The sequence below is a fragment of the Crinia signifera genome, chromosome 3, assembly GCF_055691185.1.
Source record: "Crinia signifera chromosome 3, ASM5569118v1, whole genome shotgun sequence".
NCBI lineage: Eukaryota > Metazoa > Chordata > Amphibia > Anura > Myobatrachidae > Crinia > Crinia signifera.
In genome coordinates, this window is record NC_139219.1 from 332,004,639 (window position 1) to 332,023,762 (window position 19,124).

General features: G+C 46.3%; 1 protein-coding gene across 1 annotated transcript; it reads left to right on the forward strand.

Annotated features, from left to right (window-relative positions):
• Nucleotides 1-302: 302 nt before the first annotated feature.
• Nucleotides 303-1,238, forward strand: LOC146063084 (olfactory receptor 13C9-like). Its single transcript, XM_083175098.1, has one exon. The coding sequence runs from the start codon at nucleotides 303-305 to the stop codon at nucleotides 1,236-1,238; it is 936 nt and encodes a 311-aa protein (XP_083031224.1).
• The last annotated feature ends 17,886 nt before the right edge of the window (nucleotides 1,239-19,124 follow it).

The window sequence follows — 19,124 nt, forward strand, 5'->3', positions numbered from 1 at the left end:
GTTTGTATGCTGTATTATGTTCTTTCTACTAGAGAAATAATACATGTATTATTATTACTAGTAGTAGTATTATAATTATTATCATTACTACTGCAACCTGCCTGGATACCTAATGTTTACCTATTGCCTTAACCTAACTTTTTCCTTTCTTTTCTCTCTACCCCATTATTATTGGAAAATCAATAAAAATAGTACATTGTATTTTTATTAAATTAGATATAATACTTTTTTTTTAAAGTCGCACACCAAGAACAACTGTGTGTGTTTTACAGGTGTACATACTTCCACATTTAAATTGTACCATGGATATTGAGAATCAAACCTTGGTTAAAGAATTTATTCTGACTGGATTTTCGCAAGACTTGCCGACTCGGATATTACTGTTTGTGATGTTCTTGTTAATGTACACACTGACCATTTTGGGGAATAGTTTAATGGTATGCGCGGTTATCACCAGCCCTCAGCTGCACACCCCTATGTACTATTATCTTTGTCATTTATCCTTCATTGATTTGCTCTACTCATCTGGATCTCTTCCAAAGATGTTGGTAGACGTCTTTTCTAAGAAAAGGAGAATTTCCGTCATCGGGTGCCTGGTGCAGATGCAGACGGGTCTGTACCTAGGAAGTACCGAGTGTACCCTACTGGCGGTGATGGCGTATGACCGGTATATCGCCATATGTTTCCCTTTACATTATAGCATAATTATGAATTGGAGGACATGTAAAATTATTACAGTCATTATGTGGTTGGGGAGTTATGTATTATCCTCTATTCCTACCTCGAAGCCTCTTGTGTTCTGTAAGGAGAACAAGGTGGACCACTTCGTCTGTGAGATATTGGCTCTACTAGAGCTGGCGTGTGGTGATCTCAGCTACTATAAAATATCCATATTTGTGGTAAGTGTATTCACACTATTATCTCCACTTGCTTTCATTGTGGTGTCCTACATCTGTATCATTATCTCCATATTAAAGATCCACTCAGCCGGTGGGAGGTCTAAAGCTTTTTCTACGTGTGCTTCCCACCTGACCGTGGTGTTCATGTTCTATGGGACCAGTATGACCATGTACATGGGACAAACCAAAAGTTTTACAACCAGCCTGAAGTACATTGCTCTAATTTATGGTGTTGTGACCCCGGTGTTAAATCCTTTGATCTACAGCTTCAGAAACAATGAGGTGAAAGAAGCATTTCAGAAAATACTGACCAAGTCTTCAGTAAAATGGACAGGGTAATTATTTCCCCAATTACACTAAAAGATGTACTATTCACATGTTGTTTTAAAAATAAGGACAGCATTTACTAACTAGCACTTATAAAAGTCACTGTGTCTTCGGGAAGGTTTAAAATTGTGTTCGGCATCTCGACATTGGGGATGCTGGCCTTCAAAATACAAATGCCGGCATCCCGACTACCGCCAGGAGAACAGTGCCAGAATTTTTACTTCAATGAGGATTTCTGTGCCATAATCCTGACTGGCGGGATTCTGAGTGTAGTATGTGTGGTGTCTTAGGGTTAGGCAATTTGGTTAGGCTGCAGGGCAGGGAGGTTATGTTTAGGCAGTTGGGTTATGGTTAGGCACTAGCAGTTAGAGGTAGTCGGTAGGAAGTGGGTTAGAGTTAGGCTTTGGAGAGGGAGAGTTAAGGGGAAGGTAAGTATACTTACCTGACCCCTTTCTGGATTCCGTTCATTGCTGGCATCAGTATTCTGAAATCTGCCAATCCCACTGCCCGTCATCCATATTTATCTTATTTAAATAAAACACAGCGGGTTTGATAGTATAATATTATTAACTCCTTAATTGCAACTGACAAAACCACCAATGCCACTGGTTTGAAAAGTGCCAGTTGGTTAAATTTCCTCCAGTGAAGAAATAAGAGACAGGCAGGGGGGCGTAAATGAGCTCATATCATTTTTTAAATCTGTAAACATACATTTTATAAATCCTATACTGTATTGGAATGTAAATTATTTTTCATAAATTTTCTAATAAACTATTATTTGAGATTATTGAGATATTTAATTTTATTCCTACTATATATTTACAAGCACAGTTTTCTTTTGATATGTGTTAGAGAATTGCATAGGCAGTTTGCCATTTGCCATGCATATAACTATATATATATATATATATATATATATATATATATATATATATATATATATATATATATATATATATATAAAGAGTGATATACTGTAGAAGTGCGTTCTAAACTTTCACCACAAAAAGTGTGCAGTGGTTAAATACAACAACATTTATTCACATTTTCGATACATCTATTTTTCTTCAAATAAAAATTTCATATGTGGTTCCATTCATTGATCCAACATTAGAATATAGCGAATTCGTAGAAAAAATTCTATGCGTTTCATCCACTAGGACTTCCTCAGGGGTTATCAGGATCAAAACAGCTTTTCTGACCCTTCACCTTCACTTCCTTTTTTTCTATACCATCATGTTTCCTCCCAAGCTATTGTTGAAACTAAAAATAGTGTAAATTAACCTAATAAGGTACCCTATTTTTATGATTTTGTTCAACCACGGTACATTCTTTCACCATCCAGATCCAAATCAGCCCTAAGGGCTGTTTCACACAGTACGGTTCCTGCCGCACGGTGAAATCCCGTACGGCCAGGGAGCCGTGCCGCACTCAGCAGTTGTGAATGGACACTATTGTGTCCATTCACACGGGACGGCCACGGCCCGGCCGCACGGCTGCAGCCGGATCCCCCCACTGGAAGGGACGGCTGCCGGGCTGTGGCCATCCCTGCCATTATAAAATTCTGAGTGCGGCGCGGCTCCCTGACCGTACGGGATTTCACCGTGCGGCAGGAACCGTACTGTGTGAAACAGCCCTAAGGAAGTCCTAGTAGTCGAAACGCGTAGGATCATCCTACCAATCCTTGATGCTACTCAGCCCTGGAACTAATGCTCTGCTTCCAAGTTCCTAACTGAAAAAAGGACTTAAAAAAAACTATCTTTCTTTTACTGAGCTAAGTACTCATTGTAGTTTTTATACAAAGCCTATTAGCACATCAGCCTACTATTTTTTATTTTTATTATTATCATTGTTTTATATTTACCCATACTGCCCTCTGTTCCCCATAACCACCCCTTCTTTCTCCCCTCCCCCCCCCCTTCATCTGTAATCATTGTATGTATATCCGTTTCCACACAAAAGTTTCTATATATTATGTGCAGATTTTTATAGTAATTAAAAAAAAAATTATATTCTGATATGTGCACAAATTTATTGTATAAATGTTATTATATAAGTCCAGCTAGGCACCGGGTTTCTTTCCATACTTTCCATATATGTATACACGCACACTAAGTGCGGCACTCAGGATGGCTTGTAAAAAGAATTATAGGACACTTTAATCCGTGTATCAACGTTTCATTTCTCTTACAAGAAATTTTGTCAGGATAAATTTCTTGTAAGAGAAATGAAACGTTGATACACGGATTATTGTGTCCTGTAATTCTTTTTACAAGCTGTCCTAAGTGCCGCACTTAGTGTGTGTGTGTATTTCTCCTTTACATTGGATAGTGGATGTGGGGCATCGGACCAAGTTATTGATTTCTTCACAGTGCCGGGTCATACTACAAAGTATATATATTTTTTTTTTTAAGAAAAGAAATGCCCAGCACACAAGTCCTTTAGTATGAGATAGTGTAGTCCACAATATCATCCACCATATGTGCAGTTTCTTTCAAAGGATCCTACCAAAGATCCAAGGATAGGTACTTGCAAAGAAACAAGAGAGAAACGCACCAATGAGCCAAATATAAACTACACTTTTTACTTGTATTTATGCTCACATACATGGGGGTTTAAAGTAACAAGCTTGCCAGCCACATCAGAACACAATCACTGCATAAGATGACCAACGGTGTATCGGGGGGGGGGAGAAGCCACTCAGCCGTCGACCAAAGGACCACGAGCTCAGCGTTCACTGCTCACAGGATACAGCGGCACATGCAGGATCACCGGTGGAGAGAAAACGTCACTGCGTCGGACCAAGTAAGCCACGGCCAACGCGTTTCATCACTGGGAAGGACTTCATCAGGGGGTGTGACCCCCTGACGAAGTCCTGATGAAGACGTGAGTTAAAGTCGAAACGCGTTGAGCACCATCTCCAATGCACCTCAAACTTGCTCCTTTGCACACTACCAGATTGCACTACATCCTGCACCTTATTCCTGACCAGTCTTCCTTTTTGTGTGATGTGTGAGAAGCAAAGATGGCCGCTGCCCCTTCAACTGAAAACGTGATTCTGCACTCCACATACACAGTGAAATAAAACAACAAACAAAAACTGGCAGGACAACAGCTCTACATACATTCCAATAATAACCTTTAGTATGAGATAGTGTAGTCCACAATATCATCCACCATATGTGCAGTTTCTTTCAAAGGATCCTACCAAAGATCCAAGGATAGGTACTTGCAAAAAAACAAGAGAGAAACGCACCAATTAGCCAAATATAAACTACACTTTTTACTTGTATTTATGCTCACATACATGAGGGTTTAAAGTAACAAGCTTGCCAGCCACATCAGAACACAATCACTGCATAAGATGACCAACGGTGTATCGGGGGGGGGGGGAGAAGCCACTCAGCCGTCGACCAAAGGACCACGAGCTCAGCGTTCACTGCTCACAGGATACAGCCGCACATGCAGGATCACCGGTGGAGAGAAAACGTCACTGCGTCGGACCAAGTAAGCCACGTCCAACGCGTTTCATCACTGGGAAGGACTTCATCAGGGGGTGTGACCCCCTGACGAAGTCCTGATGAAGACGTGAGTTAAAGTCGAAACGCGTTGAGCACCATCTCCACTGCACCTCAAACTTGCTCCTTTGCACAATACCAGATTGCACTACATCCTGCACCTTATTCCTGACCAGTCTTCCTTTTTGTGTGATGTGTGAGAAGCAAAGATGGCCGCTGCCCCTTCAACTGAAAACGTGATTCTGCACTCCACACACACAGTGAAATAAAACAACAAACAAAAACTGGCAGGACAACGGCTCTACATACATTCCAATAATAACCTATAAAGAACATATATGTAAAAGGCATATATGTAAAAAATTAGATAAATAAATAAGACATCCCATGAAACAAAATTATTATAAAATAAAGTGATACACCCTGCATAAAAATTATGCCATCAATAATATGATAACTACTTCATATGGCACCCTATTTCAAGATAATTAATAATAATAAATAAATCACTGTATAGGGCCAAGCCTTCCCTAATCTCTGACCTAAGTTTTAACTCTTAGATATAAACGTGTGAGGCACAAAAATCATAATACCAATGTATTAGCCTAATGGCCTATACAACATGTAAATTTTTGAATGAACTGTTTATAAGGCGGAAATACAGAGGTAACAATTGCACCTTGATGCCGGAATTAGAGGGAGCTATGGAGACCTAATTGTTCATTAAGCCCTTTAGGGGCCATGGTGTCCAATTTAAAGATCCACCTTGTCTCAAGTTGGAGTAATTTTTTTGCCCTATCGCCCCCCCCCCCCCCCCCCCTCTGGTCAATGGTGGCACATGATCAATTACCATGTATCTCAACGTCGCTAGAACATGTGAGTACCTCTAGCAGTCAGATGTATCTGGCTGCTGGAGGTACTCACATGTTCTCGCCAGATATTGACTACCATCTCTCTCCTTTGAATTTTGAGAGACCGATTGTCCATATCTTGGCATCGAATTCAAAAGTGTCTACTATTCTGAAATCGATGTTGACACATTGCCCTGAATTCAATGTCGCTCTTTACTACTAATTAATTTATGAGACATCACACCTCATTGTAGATCATGGGATTTTGTGGAGAAAGTCTGGTTTAAAGACCCATGTTACATCATATTTGTGATCCATTTCTTATTTGTCTGAACCCCTGATGAAGTCCTTCTCAAGACAAAATGCGTTGAGTTTTGAAACTTCGTTCTGAACAGAAAAATTCAGATGTGAATCATGGAATTTTAATAAAAACATCCGATTTTTATTGTACATTTTTATTATCTACAGTTGTACACTTCACTTCAGTCTAAAACTAGCGGTGAATAAATATTAGGTGGCGGATAATTCGAGCGCTCTCTATACACTCCATATATATATATATATATATATATCCTAGAGCAGGTTGGCACACACTTGTAAGTTGATAAATGCCTGGGGTCACCTCTCAGTGGTCCCACGTAGAAGCCACATAAACAGAAAGTAGATAAGAATGGCAGGTAATTGTGTATTTTGGCGGCGCCCCCGATGTCCGTCGTACGATGAACGTATTGCATCGCATCGCATGCCATGTACCCGATGGCATGCGATGCGACGCGATTTTGACCCGCTATACGATAAAAAATCATATAAGCACCCTAAAGGGTGCTTTTGAGCACCCTAATGGGTGCTTACAATGTTAAATGCACCCCCACGCCACCCCCCCACTATAAACGTGAACCCGAAGCGTGGCGAGCGCAGCGAGCCCGCGAGGGGCGGCGGTACGCGTCCTACGACCTTTTCATACCCCCACTATCCACGTCGGCGTGGAGTTGAGAATAGAATAGTGTGGCGAGCACAGCGAGCCACCGAGCCCGAAGCGTGGCGAGCGCAGCGAGCCCGCGAGGAGCGGTGGTACGCGTCCTACGACCTTTTCATACCCCCACTATCCACGTCGGCGTGGAGTTGAGAATAGAATAGTGTGGCGAGCACAGCGAGCCACCGAGCCCGAAGCGTGGCGAGGGGACGCGGATACCTTCACAGGTAAACGCGTCCCTTCGCGGGCTTCACAGGTATCCGCGTCCCCTCGCGGGGCTTGCTGCGCTCGCCACGCTTCGCTTCTATTCTCAACTCCATGCCGATGTGGATAGTGGGGGTATGAAAAGGTCGTAGGACGCGTACCACCGCTCCTCGCGGGCTCACTGCGCTCGCCACGCTTCGGGTTTACGTTTATAGTGGGGGGGTGGCGTGGGGGTGCATTTAACATTGCAAGCACCCATTAGGGTGCTTAACATTGTATAAGCACCCATTAGGGTGCTTATACAATGTTTAATCGCATCGCATCGTATGGCATGTAAAATGGCATACAATTTTAAAATTGTATGCCATCGTGCAGTATCGTACGATATCGCGTCGCATCGCATACCATCGTATTCGTTATGGTATGCGATGCGATGGGCGCCGCCAAAATACACAAGTACCGAATGGCACTCACCAGGGCTTTATAATAATCCAATTCGGATGCTTTATTCCATCACATAAGTGAAAACAAACAGATCAGGTTGACGTTTCGGCCACAGAACATGGCCTTACTCATGACCACATCAAGCCAACATCCCGTTGGTCTGTTGGATCCGAATAAAGCCCTGATGAGTGCCATTCTTATCTAATATATATATATATATATATATATATATATATATTAGTAAGTGTGGAAGGTAAAATGCAGATACTGTACTGCAGTCATAGCTGCTTTTTCTCGACCAGTAACTACATCCGCAATAACATTAATATCGCACAACAGTAAATACAAGAGGTTTCATAGCTTCTCCTACTGGGTGATCCAGGTAATCAGTATATCTAGGAATAGGTACCTAAAACAGAAACATGAAAGCCCCAATAGCGTACTCATTTTCTTATTCGTTCCAACAATCTTACTCCTGATTAAGTCCATATCTGCTTATCTAATTTTTTAGATAAGCAGCACTGTTCTTCCTTATCAAAGTGAAACCAAAAACCTTCTTGCCTGCAGTGTACTCATTGGCAAGTTCACCTCAGAAACCCACAAAAGTCATGTTTTCCATGTTGCCTGGCAGGTGCACTGTGTACTGTACCTCCAACTGTTACATTTTACAAATCCACAGGTGACCTTGAAACATGACCTGAGTGGAGTCCTGAACACCAAATTTGAGAACCTGTGGTCGAAAGTATTTTATTTTGTTGAGCATACAACGCATACAATTTTTCATCCTTAAAAAATGTCACAAACAGCTTATCTGACAAAAAGTTGCTCTCCTGGACAAATACCGTACATCCAGTTCTGGACCTGAGAACCCAACATTAGTCCTACAGTAGTCCCCTATACTAATCTGAGATATCGCATTTAGCCTTGTATGCGATACCTTGCCAACTGCCTGCAAGTGCTGCCAGATCTTGCTGGATCCAACAAATCCTATGTGCAGCAATCAGGGGAGGATTGGCAACAAAATCCGCAAGCAGCCTCCAATAACGGTAATGAGCGGTGGGGGGGAAATAACGGTAATGAGCTGTGGGGGGGGGGGGCATAACAGTAATGAGCGGGGGGTGGTAATGGTAATGAACGGGGGAGGTAACGGTGCAGCCAGCTTTGCTAACTTTAATGGGACCCGGCTCCCGGCTATGGGGGGGCGGCATCGTCACTTACCAAGCTTCTCCCGGTGCCATGCTGCTTGCGGACACACATGCTGATGCCGCTCAGTTCCAGGTGATGTCACCCGAAGGCGACCAACGGCCATATTGACTGTGGGCACTGGGCAGCCTGGAGTGGGTGGCTGCGGCCGCGGGCACTAACCACACATGGTACGGCAGTCCGAGGCCCACGGCCCAGCCAGGGAAAAGAGGCAGCCCAGATAGGGAAAAAGCGGACAAATCAGTACCGGACCACCGTGAAATGACCCGGTTTCCCGGCGGGCCAATCCGCCCCTGGCAACGATCTCTGGATCCAATCCGATGCGCACAAGACCATGCATGCGATTGGTACCGGGGTTTAGGTTTATACGATTTAGCCACTTTTTACCAGATTTCTCAGACTGATCCATTGGAATCGGTGTGAAAAGAGCCCAAGTCATATAAGTGTGTGGCCAGTTTTTGTTTCAGGGACAATCCAGTCAATGTTCCTGATAAAACAATCAACGTGTCCATTTACTGTGTTCCATTGCCACCAACATCCTCAGTAATATCCTCCTTAAAAGTGCTGGAACTTAACAGGGCATAACAGTTCCATCAGCCAGTCCGAAATTATTCTCCCAATTGGTTAACATGATCTCTATGTGAGCTACAATTGTTGGTCCCTTTCTCCACTTATTCTGATTATCATATATTTCTTACTAAAACTCCATATACAGTAGATATTTCAGTAAGGTAAACGTTCATAAAGAAATATTTATTCCCTGGTATTTCTAGCATCCTCAAATTTCCAAAATGGTGTATACTATCAAAGGCTGGCTTGCAATTTTCAGCCTGGGAGGCAGGCACTGGCAAGTGGCCCAGCTTCTCGCGGAAAATGTAGTTCAAAAATAGGGTTGACAGTAATGTTGGGGGCGTGGCTTATGTAATGTGGGTGTGGTTTAAAATAGCAATTAGGTGTGAGTTTACAAAAAAAAATCCTGAATCAGTGGGGGTTTAACCACAGATGCAAGATTTTTTTTTACTGTTGGGTGCAAGGTTTTTTTTTTTAGCACCTCCAAAGCAGTCCAAATAAATCTAATATTCACATTTTAAGAAAAGCTGTCTGGAACCCTCTGGACACCCCTAATGACTAAATAAGTAATTGGAAGTTTCCAATTAGCATAATTTGTCCTTAATTACTCACTTTCTGTAGTGCTGTCCTGCTCCTCAGGTTCTCTCCAGCATTGCACACAGTTAACATGGTCTGGGCACAGGGGGTGGCTGGAAACTTTTAGCCTGGGCTGCAAGTCCAGAGCACTGGCCCATAAGTAATAGCTAATCATCAATTCTTGGAGAACACCCCCAAAATAAAAAAATAAAAAATATTGCGTCAGTGGGCAGAGTAAGGGGTCAGAGCTAGGATTGCAATGTGCGATCAGGCCCAAAAAAACAAAACCTTAAAACATTTGTTCCATCAGAGGTGAGGTGAGGTGTGTGTGTGTGGGGGGGGGGGGGGGGGGGGCTGAGAACCCCCCCCCCCCGATCCCCCTGTATTATAATAATAATAACAGAACACCACATGCTGCCCTCCCTGCATATTACCAGGACACCTACTCTACCTCCTCACAGACCATGGGATTGCCCTATTGACCTTATCCCAGGTAAAGAACCACCGAGAGGTAGAACTTATCCCCTCTCTCTTCCAGAGACTCAGGCCATGACCGATTACATCAAGGAAAATCTGGCAAAGGGATTCATCCGTCCTTCAACCTCTCCTGCTGGCGCAGGATTCTTCTTCGTAAAGAAGAAGGATGGAGGCCTACATCCCTGCATTGATTATCGCGGCCTCAATGACATCACTGTAAAGAACAGATATCCGTTGCCCCTCATTACCGAGCTGTTTGACCGTATCAGCGGTGCAACCATCTTCACGAAACTCGACCTGAGGGGCGCATATAATCTCATCCGCATACGAGAGGGCGACGAGTGGAAGACGGCGTTTAACACCAGAGACGGCCACTATGAGTTCCTCGTCATGCCCTTCGGGCAAAGCAATGCCCCAGCCGTGTTCCAGCACTATGTCAACGAGATTTTTCGGGACATTCTGTATCGACATGTAGTTGTATATCTCGATGACATTTTAATCTACGCCAATAACATCGAAGAACATCGTTATTGGGTCAAAGAGGTTCTGTCCCGGCTGCGAGCTAATCATCTCTACTGCAAACTGGAGAAGTGTGTCTTCGAGGTGAAGTCTATACCCTTCCTAGGGTACATTGTCTCTGGTTCTGGTCTACAAATGGACCCAGGAAAACTGCAGGCCATTCAAGATTGGCCAATTCCCTCTTCGCTGAAAGGTATTCAACGTTTCCTGGGTTTTGCCAATTATTACAGAAAATTCATTCGTACCTTCTCTTTTATTGTGGCTCCCATCACTGCCCTGACAAGAAAAGGGTCCAATCCAGCGAAGTGGCCGGCAGAAGCCATCGAAGCCTTCCATCTGTTAAAGCAGAGGTTCACTTCAGCTCCTGTGTTAAGACAACCTGACACCACCTTGCCCTTTATTCTCGAGGTCGACGCCTCCTCCGTGGGCGTTGGGGCAGTTCTCTCGCAGAAAGCGCCCGATGGATGTCTTCATCCCTGTGGGTTTTACTCTCGTAAGTTCCTGCCTGCAGAGTGTAACTATGCCATCGGCGATCAAGCACTCCTCGCCATCAAATTGGCATTAGAAGAATGGAGATATCTTCTAGAGGGCGCTGTCCATGAGATCACAATTATCACAGATCACAAGAATCTTCTGTATCTCAAGTCTGCTCAATGTTTAAACCCCCGTCAAGCCAGATGGACACTTTTCTTTTCCAGGTTCTGTTTCAAGCTGTCATTCTGTCCAGGGACACAAAATCGAAAAGCTGATGCCCTTTCCCGCTCATGGGAGCAAGATAGTGAGTCAAAGTCCACAAGTCAACATTTTATTATTGATCCAGTGGCCTTCTCCGCAACGGGAGTTTCAAATCTCACGCCCCCTACAGGGAAAATATATGTAAAGCCAGCCCTAAGGAAGAAGCTGCTTTGTTGGGCGCATTCTTCAAAATTTGCTGGCCATGCAGGCATTCAGAAAACTTATGAGTTTATCACCAGGTCCTACTGGTGGCCGTCCCTTAAACAGGATGTACAGGACTTTGTTTCTTCTTGTGCTAAATGTGCCCAGCACAAGACCAGCCGTCAGTCTCCTCCTGGGCAATTGATGCCACTGTCAGTGCCACATCGTCCTTGGACGCACATATCTATGGACTTTGTAACTGATCTTCCAGAGTCTGACAAGTTCACTACCATCTGGGTGATTGTTGACCGGTTCACCAAGATGGCTCACTTCGTTCCCCTCACCGGTCTTCCGTCAGCTTCCAAGCTGTCCCAGCTCTTCATTAAAGAGATATTCAAGCTTCATGGTCTGCCTCTTGAAATCATCTCCGACAGAGGGGTCCAATTCGTAGCCAAATTCTGGCGAAGCCTGTGCTCCTTGCTTCAAATCAAGCTAAAGTTCTCCACAGCCTATCACCCTCAAACAAATGGCCAAACGGAGAGGGTGAATCAGGATCTTGAAGCATTCCTCCGCACGTATGTCTCTTCCTCCCAAGATGACTGGGCTCAACTTCTTCCGTGGGCAGAATTCTGCCACAATAACCAGTATCACTCTTCATCAAATGTCACTCCATTCCTTGCCAACTATGGGTTTCATCCTCGAGTTCCTGACTTCACTCTGCAACCTGTGTCCTCTGTTCCAGCGGTCGACACGACCATCCGGCAATTCGTCAAATCCTGGAAGCTTATTCATTCTTCACTCCTGAAGGCTTCAAGCAGGTACAAAAAATTTGCCGACAGGAAACGTAGAGCTGTGCCAGCCCTCCGTCCAGGAGATCGTGTCTGGTTGTCAACTAAGAATCTTCGATTGAGAGTGCCATCTATGAAGTTCGCTCCCCGATATATTGGTCCATTTCCAGTTGAGCGAGTCGTCAACCCTGTGGCCTACAAGCTCAAGTTGCCGCCTTATTTGAAAGTGCCAGCTACATTCCATATTTCGCTGCTCAAGCCGCTGGTCCAGAATCGCTTTCATTCCAAGCTCCCCAAGGCACCTAAGGTTTGCACCCAGCGTGGAACAGAATATGAGGTCAGTAAAATCTTGGACTCTCGCATCCGATATGGTCGTCTGCAATATCTGATCGATTGGAAGGACTACGGCCCCGAAGAGCGATCATGGACCAATGCCATCGATGTCCATGCTCCCAGACTCATCCGGGCGGTCCACTCCAAGTTTCCCCGCAAGCCTAAAAGGTGTCCTGGGGCCACCCTTAAAGGGGGGGTGCTGTCACGATCCGAGTACTCAGACAGGTTATCTTACCGGCTAAGTGCCTCCGCAGGCTCAGCTTGCGGTTCAGATGTCATCCCTGCCGGCGTCCTGTCTGCCGTGCGCCATCATCGCTGCCATCCTCCAGTCCTCTCAGCGCTGCTGAGTCCGCGGCTGCGCGGCGCACCACTATCCTGACCCCCAGTGACAGTATCCAGTGCACGGCAAACCGTCTGTCCGCCGCCATTTCTCCCAGCTACAAGCATGGCGTGCACAAACACTCTTTACCGCCATAGCAGACATGGGGGCTGCCATGTTTTTCCCAGTCACATGTTTGCACTGTCCAATCCTGATGGTTCTGATCTCCCAGTCATACCTGCCCGGCCAATCCTGGCCACTCAGTGGGTATAAGTATGCTGGGAGCTCTCAGAACCATTGCTAGTGCTTCAGTTGTCTCCAGTGTGTGTTCAGCTGTCCTTGTCTCTGTGCAAGTGTATTCCTGCTGGTGTTGTTTCTCCTATGCTGCAGTGTACTCCAGGCATTCCATCTCCTGTGAAGTTCCAGGTTATTCCATCTCCTGTGATCCTGCTTCTACAGCCCAGCACTCAAGCCTAGCTCCGGGAGATGGCAGAGAGGCATTCAGAGACTCGGCCCAAAACCACTGGTGACAACTCTGGGGTTGATAGATAGATTTGAGTATCATCTGCATATAAGTGATACTGAAATCTGAAAGAGCTGATTAGTTTGCCAAGAGAGGAGGTATAGATGGAGAAAAGCAGAGGACCTAAGACTGAGCCTTGCGCAACTCCGACTGACAGAATATTCTGTTATTCAAAATGTTTCTGGTCCCGACATAGGCGAATCTAGAATTATGGTAATGGGTGGTCCCAGATCTAGACATAACAGCAAGGGGACCTTTGCGCGCCGTAGCCGCGCGGCAAAAGGGGGTGTGGCCTCATGGGAAAGGGGCGTGGCATCACAAAAAGGGGTGTGGTATTACACTTTAGCCCATGCACAGTAATGCCCATTACACATTTTAGCAAACTCCGTAATACCCATTACACATAAGGCCACACACCATAATGCCCATTACACATTGTGCCACACATCATGATGCCCATTACATACTATATAATAAACCGTAATGCCCATTACATATTTGCCACATAAGTGCTGCTTACCTACGTGCTCATTGCTAGGGGGTTCTTGCTTGATGGCACCATAGTAGCCATTACACATGATGCTGCACACCATAGTACCCATTACACATGATGCCGCACACCATAGTACCCATTACACATGATGCCGCGCACCATAGTACCCATTACACATGATGCTGCACACATAATGTCCCTTACACATGATGCTGCGCACCATAGTACCCATTACACATGATGCTGCACACATAATGCCCCTTACACATGATGCCGCGCACCATAGTACCCATTACACATGATGCTGCACACATAATGCCCCTTACACATGATGCTGCACACATATAAATTTTTATATGAGCCTTCGCTGCTGCTGCAGGGAGAGATGGAGAGCGGTGCAGCTGCTTCTACGCTCCCACTCCCCTCCTGGTGTCCCCTCTAGCCGAGTGGACATTTGAAATATTGTGTGCGCTGTTGTTGTGCGTGACATCGGGGGAGCACGCCGGGCGCCGGCACCACATGATTAAAGGGGGGGGGGCGGGCTGAGGTGAAAGCCGGGAGAAGAATTGGAGCGGAAGCTGCAGGGGTGACAGTCATTGACAGCTGGGCAGAGAGCAGGGGGCTGCCCGGCTGTATTCAGAGCACTGCAGGTCACGGCTGTTTGAAATAATACCCCTTTCACAACAGAAAATGCAGGGATTTACCCGGGAATATGGTCCCAGGATCATGCAGGGACATTCCCAGGCTGACCCCTTATACACCAGCCTAGTCCCTGCATTTTCTGGTGTGAGGGGGAGAGACAACCACTCCCCTCTGCCTACCCCCCTTTAACCAACCAGCTATATGTTCGGAACCAACTGACCCATTTACATGAGACCAGTATCATATTGAAGAACTTTTGAGTTGGCTTCGAATGATTGTGGTCCCGTGAAACTGGGCTGTTTGGTTCCAGATAAATCTGCCCTCAAAGAACATAAACAGTCATGAAATTACATTTAAGAAATGAAAAAAACAAAAAACAGTTTAACCTCAATATCCCTGGAACCAATTAACCCATATGGATCCAGCCTGGTATCAGATTGAAGGCCCCGCGATTTGGGTTCGACTGAGATCAACCTCGAGCTTCAGTGATGCAGAAGGGGGAACTGGCAGCCGTTGAACTGGGTGGGGGTCGGAATTAGCGGGTCCCATGTTATCCTATAAGGAAAACGTTCCAGATTTGCCTGGCAGTATCTCCGGTTCCCAGGGGGTTAGAGACACGGGGCTGGGCTCATTGAAAAGCCCCAGCCCTCAGCTACAAAATGGACTAATGAGTGGTCCTGTGCACCCCCGGACCACCCCCTAGTTTCGCCTATAGGTCCCGAACATTTTGGATAAGGGATACTCCACCTGTATTCCAATGCAGCATTTATAACTATTGCATGGCATGTATACAGTAGGTCATAGGGTATAATACATTCATATTAAACTTCTATGTGTACATTATATTGCCATCAATAATTCCAAATCCTTTATAAGCAAGAGCACAATGGGGGTAAAGATAATAAAGCTTCTAAAGGTTAAAAGAGGAGATCCTGCCTATCATTTTCTAGGATGCAATAGGGAAATAATAGACAGAATCTGATTGGTTAGTATTAGCAACCTCAGGGCTGCAAATTGGGCGGGCGGGGTGGGGTCTAGGATGTCACATGTCCTGGGTGCTGGTTATGATACCCATATGCAAGGGTGCCGACAGGTCGGTCAGACCCTGGAAAAATGGAGGAGGCATGGCCACAAGAAAGGGGTGTGGCTGAGGGGGTCTGTCCACGCCCCTTTGAAGAAAAACTATATTATCTTTTTCCAGACAGGCAGCAGGGTGCAGAGTGCGGGGTGCTGGTGGGTTATTGTACACAGAAGGTGGGATGTACCAAGCATTTGTGGGACATCTCACCACAATTCGCATTGATACTAATCGCATATGTACTAACATATGCGATTAGTATTGCAAAGAGCTGCCCATTGTGAAGCAGCCGGCGAGCGGGGGGGGGGGGGGTGAGCGGATCCCCACGTCTCTCCCCCTCATGCTGTACCCAGCAGCCCCATGATTGGATGGCTGCAGGGACTGCCGGACTCCTCCTCCTTCCTGCCCCCAGAAGGGGGATATTCCGGTGCTAGGGAGTCGTAGGTCACTAGTCCACAGCAGGAGACATCAGGTGAGGGGGGCGGCGTGGGAAGTGTGGGGTGGCGGGGGTCAGTGTGTGGAAGAAAGTAATGTGAAAAGAAGCCCATATGCTTCTAAGGGGTTACAAGCTGTCGAAGCCCCGGCGGTGGTGCTCTTGTGCATCCTAAAATGCTCTAAAAACCCAATAAAGGGGTTTTTACCAAATTTTCAGTTTAGTACATCCCACCCGGGAGAGAGGTCAGGCTGCAGCTGTCCCTCTCCCCAGCTCAGCACCCGGCACTGAGCAGTATGTGCTGAGCTGGGGAGAGAGGCTGCGCTGTAGGAGGCAGCCTGTCCTCTTCACCAATTGCCAAGCTCCCTGCAATGTGGGAGAGGGGAATGGGACCCGGAACCCTCCATAACTCCCTGGCCCAAGTAACAAGTACACACCCACCCACCCCCCGCCCCCACTGCCCATATGGGCATGGTGGTGGAAGCCGAATTATTGCCTTGCCCAGTTGTCCTAAGGTGAGATAAATATTGGTCCCCCCCCACACACACACACAGACATCACCTTATATAAATATATGTATGCATGTAATATAGTAGGTTCATATAGCTGGAATGTGCAGGCTTCCTATCCAGCAGCAAACAGCAAATAGGTATCGGCATCTAGTTACACCGGTCTCAGGTTCTGATACAGCCTGTGACACTTGCAAACATTATGTATAGTATAAAGAGAGTGTGACGTCTAAGGCGTGAATGCTAGGAGGGGAATTCAGCCACAGAAGAGAAGGCTTTCAATTAACTGTTTCAAACTCGCAGGGGATGAGAGGTGCCCCCTTGGGAGCAGGAGCCCGGTGGCAGATGACTCCATTGCCTTCCAGAGTTATGCCTCTGGCTTTGCCCTGGGTGACAGAATCCTGGTTCTGGCCCTGGAAACATTGTCTCTTTTCACTCTTGGAAGCTTTAATTAATGTACCCAGTGTCTATATTTCCATTTGAACACAATGGGACTGATTTACCAACATCCGCTCCTGAGAAGTATCAATGTCGGCTCCCCACTCTCAGTTACAATCAGGGCCGTTTTTTCGTATGGGCTTAATGGGCACTTGCCCAGGGGCCCCAGGTGTATAAGGGCCCCATGCTGATAGATGATGATCCCCTTTTTCCAGGGATACCAGAATTTTGAAAATCGGCCCTGGGGAACTGGAGATATCCAACTTCAAAGCAGCAGTCCACATCTGACCTGTTAATTGCAATTCCCAGTCATATTTCTCAGGTTCTCTCTGACGTAGAGTGTTTCTGAGAGTAGATTCCAAAAGTTTCTGTCGACACTAGCGGCTTGTCTCTATCATGCCCACAACCAGAGATATCATCCTTCCAGCAGCCGGTCCCTGCTCCAGCTCCAAACGTCTGGTGTACAGTTTTATATTTTTGTCAATGGATTGCTCTGGCTCCTGATCTCTGATCCCCAAGTTCCCAGCACCTCCTGAAAGTTGGGACTCTAGGTTTTTAAACTATTGAAGGCTAGGAAATCTATTTCCAGATAATGGCGATATCTGCAGTCAAACAAGCTGCACTTCCACCGGAAAATGACGAATATTAAGCCCACTCCATTATCCAACCGTCCCCTGTGTATAAAACACCCCCTACCTCCCTGGAAGTAATTTACAAGGGACCCTTCATACAGCTCAGTGCCCCCTTCCACACGTTAGTGTTCACCCTCCCACCACCTGTGCAGTAAAGGAGTAATTAGCAGAAGTTACTGCTCCAGGTCCTACATGTTGAGTGGAAGATAGAGCACCCCCTGCCACCCATGGGACATCAAAGCTGCTGCTGATAGCACCCCCATGGGTAAGGGCCCCAGTGCATTGCTTTGCCCAGGGGCCCACACTGCTGTTAAGATGGCCCTGGTTACAATACCCCCCCCCCCCCATGCCATAATAACATCATCTAAACTCAAGCAGCACTGACGCTCTTTGGGGCTTCCTCCTACTGTGACCTTAGTGTTGTAATGTGTGCTGTGGCATTGACAGCATAAGACTGCTAGCCCTCAGTGGATCACTGATCACTGGACCCAGAGGAGGCAAGTATACTGTCATTATTTTTAGTGATCATGCATGTCCATCAGATATATACTGTAGCTGATCTTACTGTCCAGGTCCATCGGATACACACAGGTGATTACACTGGCCGGATCCATTGGACGCACACACAGCTGATCACACTGGCAAGATCCATCGGATATATTTGTAGCTGATCACACTGGCCAGATCCATCGGACACACACAGCTGATCACACTGGCCGGGTCCATCGGGTACACACAGATGATCACACTGACCGGGTCCATCGGACACACACAGCTAATCACACTGGCCGGGTCCATCGGATACACATAGCTGATCACACTGGCCGGGTCCATCAGACACACACACAGCACACACAGCTAATCACACTGGGCGGGTCCATCGAACACACACAGCTGATCACACTGGGCGAGTCTATCGGATACACATAGCTGATCACACTGGCCGGGTCCATAGGACAGACACAGCTGATCACACTGGCCGGGTCCATAGGACACACACAGCTGATCACACTGGCCGGGTCCATCAGATACACACAGCTAATCACACTGGCCGGGTCCATTGAACACACACACACAGCTGATCACACTGGCCGGGTCCATCAGACACACACACAGCACACACAGCTAATCACACTGGTCGGGTCCATCGAACACACACACAGCTGATCACACTGGGTGAGTCCATCGGATACACATAGCTGATCACACTGGCCGGGTACATAGGACACACACAGCTGATCACACTGGCCGGGTCCATAGGACACACACAGCTGATAACACTGGCCGGGTCCATCGAACATACACACAGCTGATCACACTGGCCGGGTCCATAGGACACACACAGCTGATCACACTGGCCGGGTCCATAGGACACACACAGCTGATAACACTGGCCGGGTCCATCGGACACACACAGCTGATCACACTGGCCGGGTCCATCAGACACACACAGCTAATCACACTGGCCGGTCCATCGGACACACACAGCTGATCACATT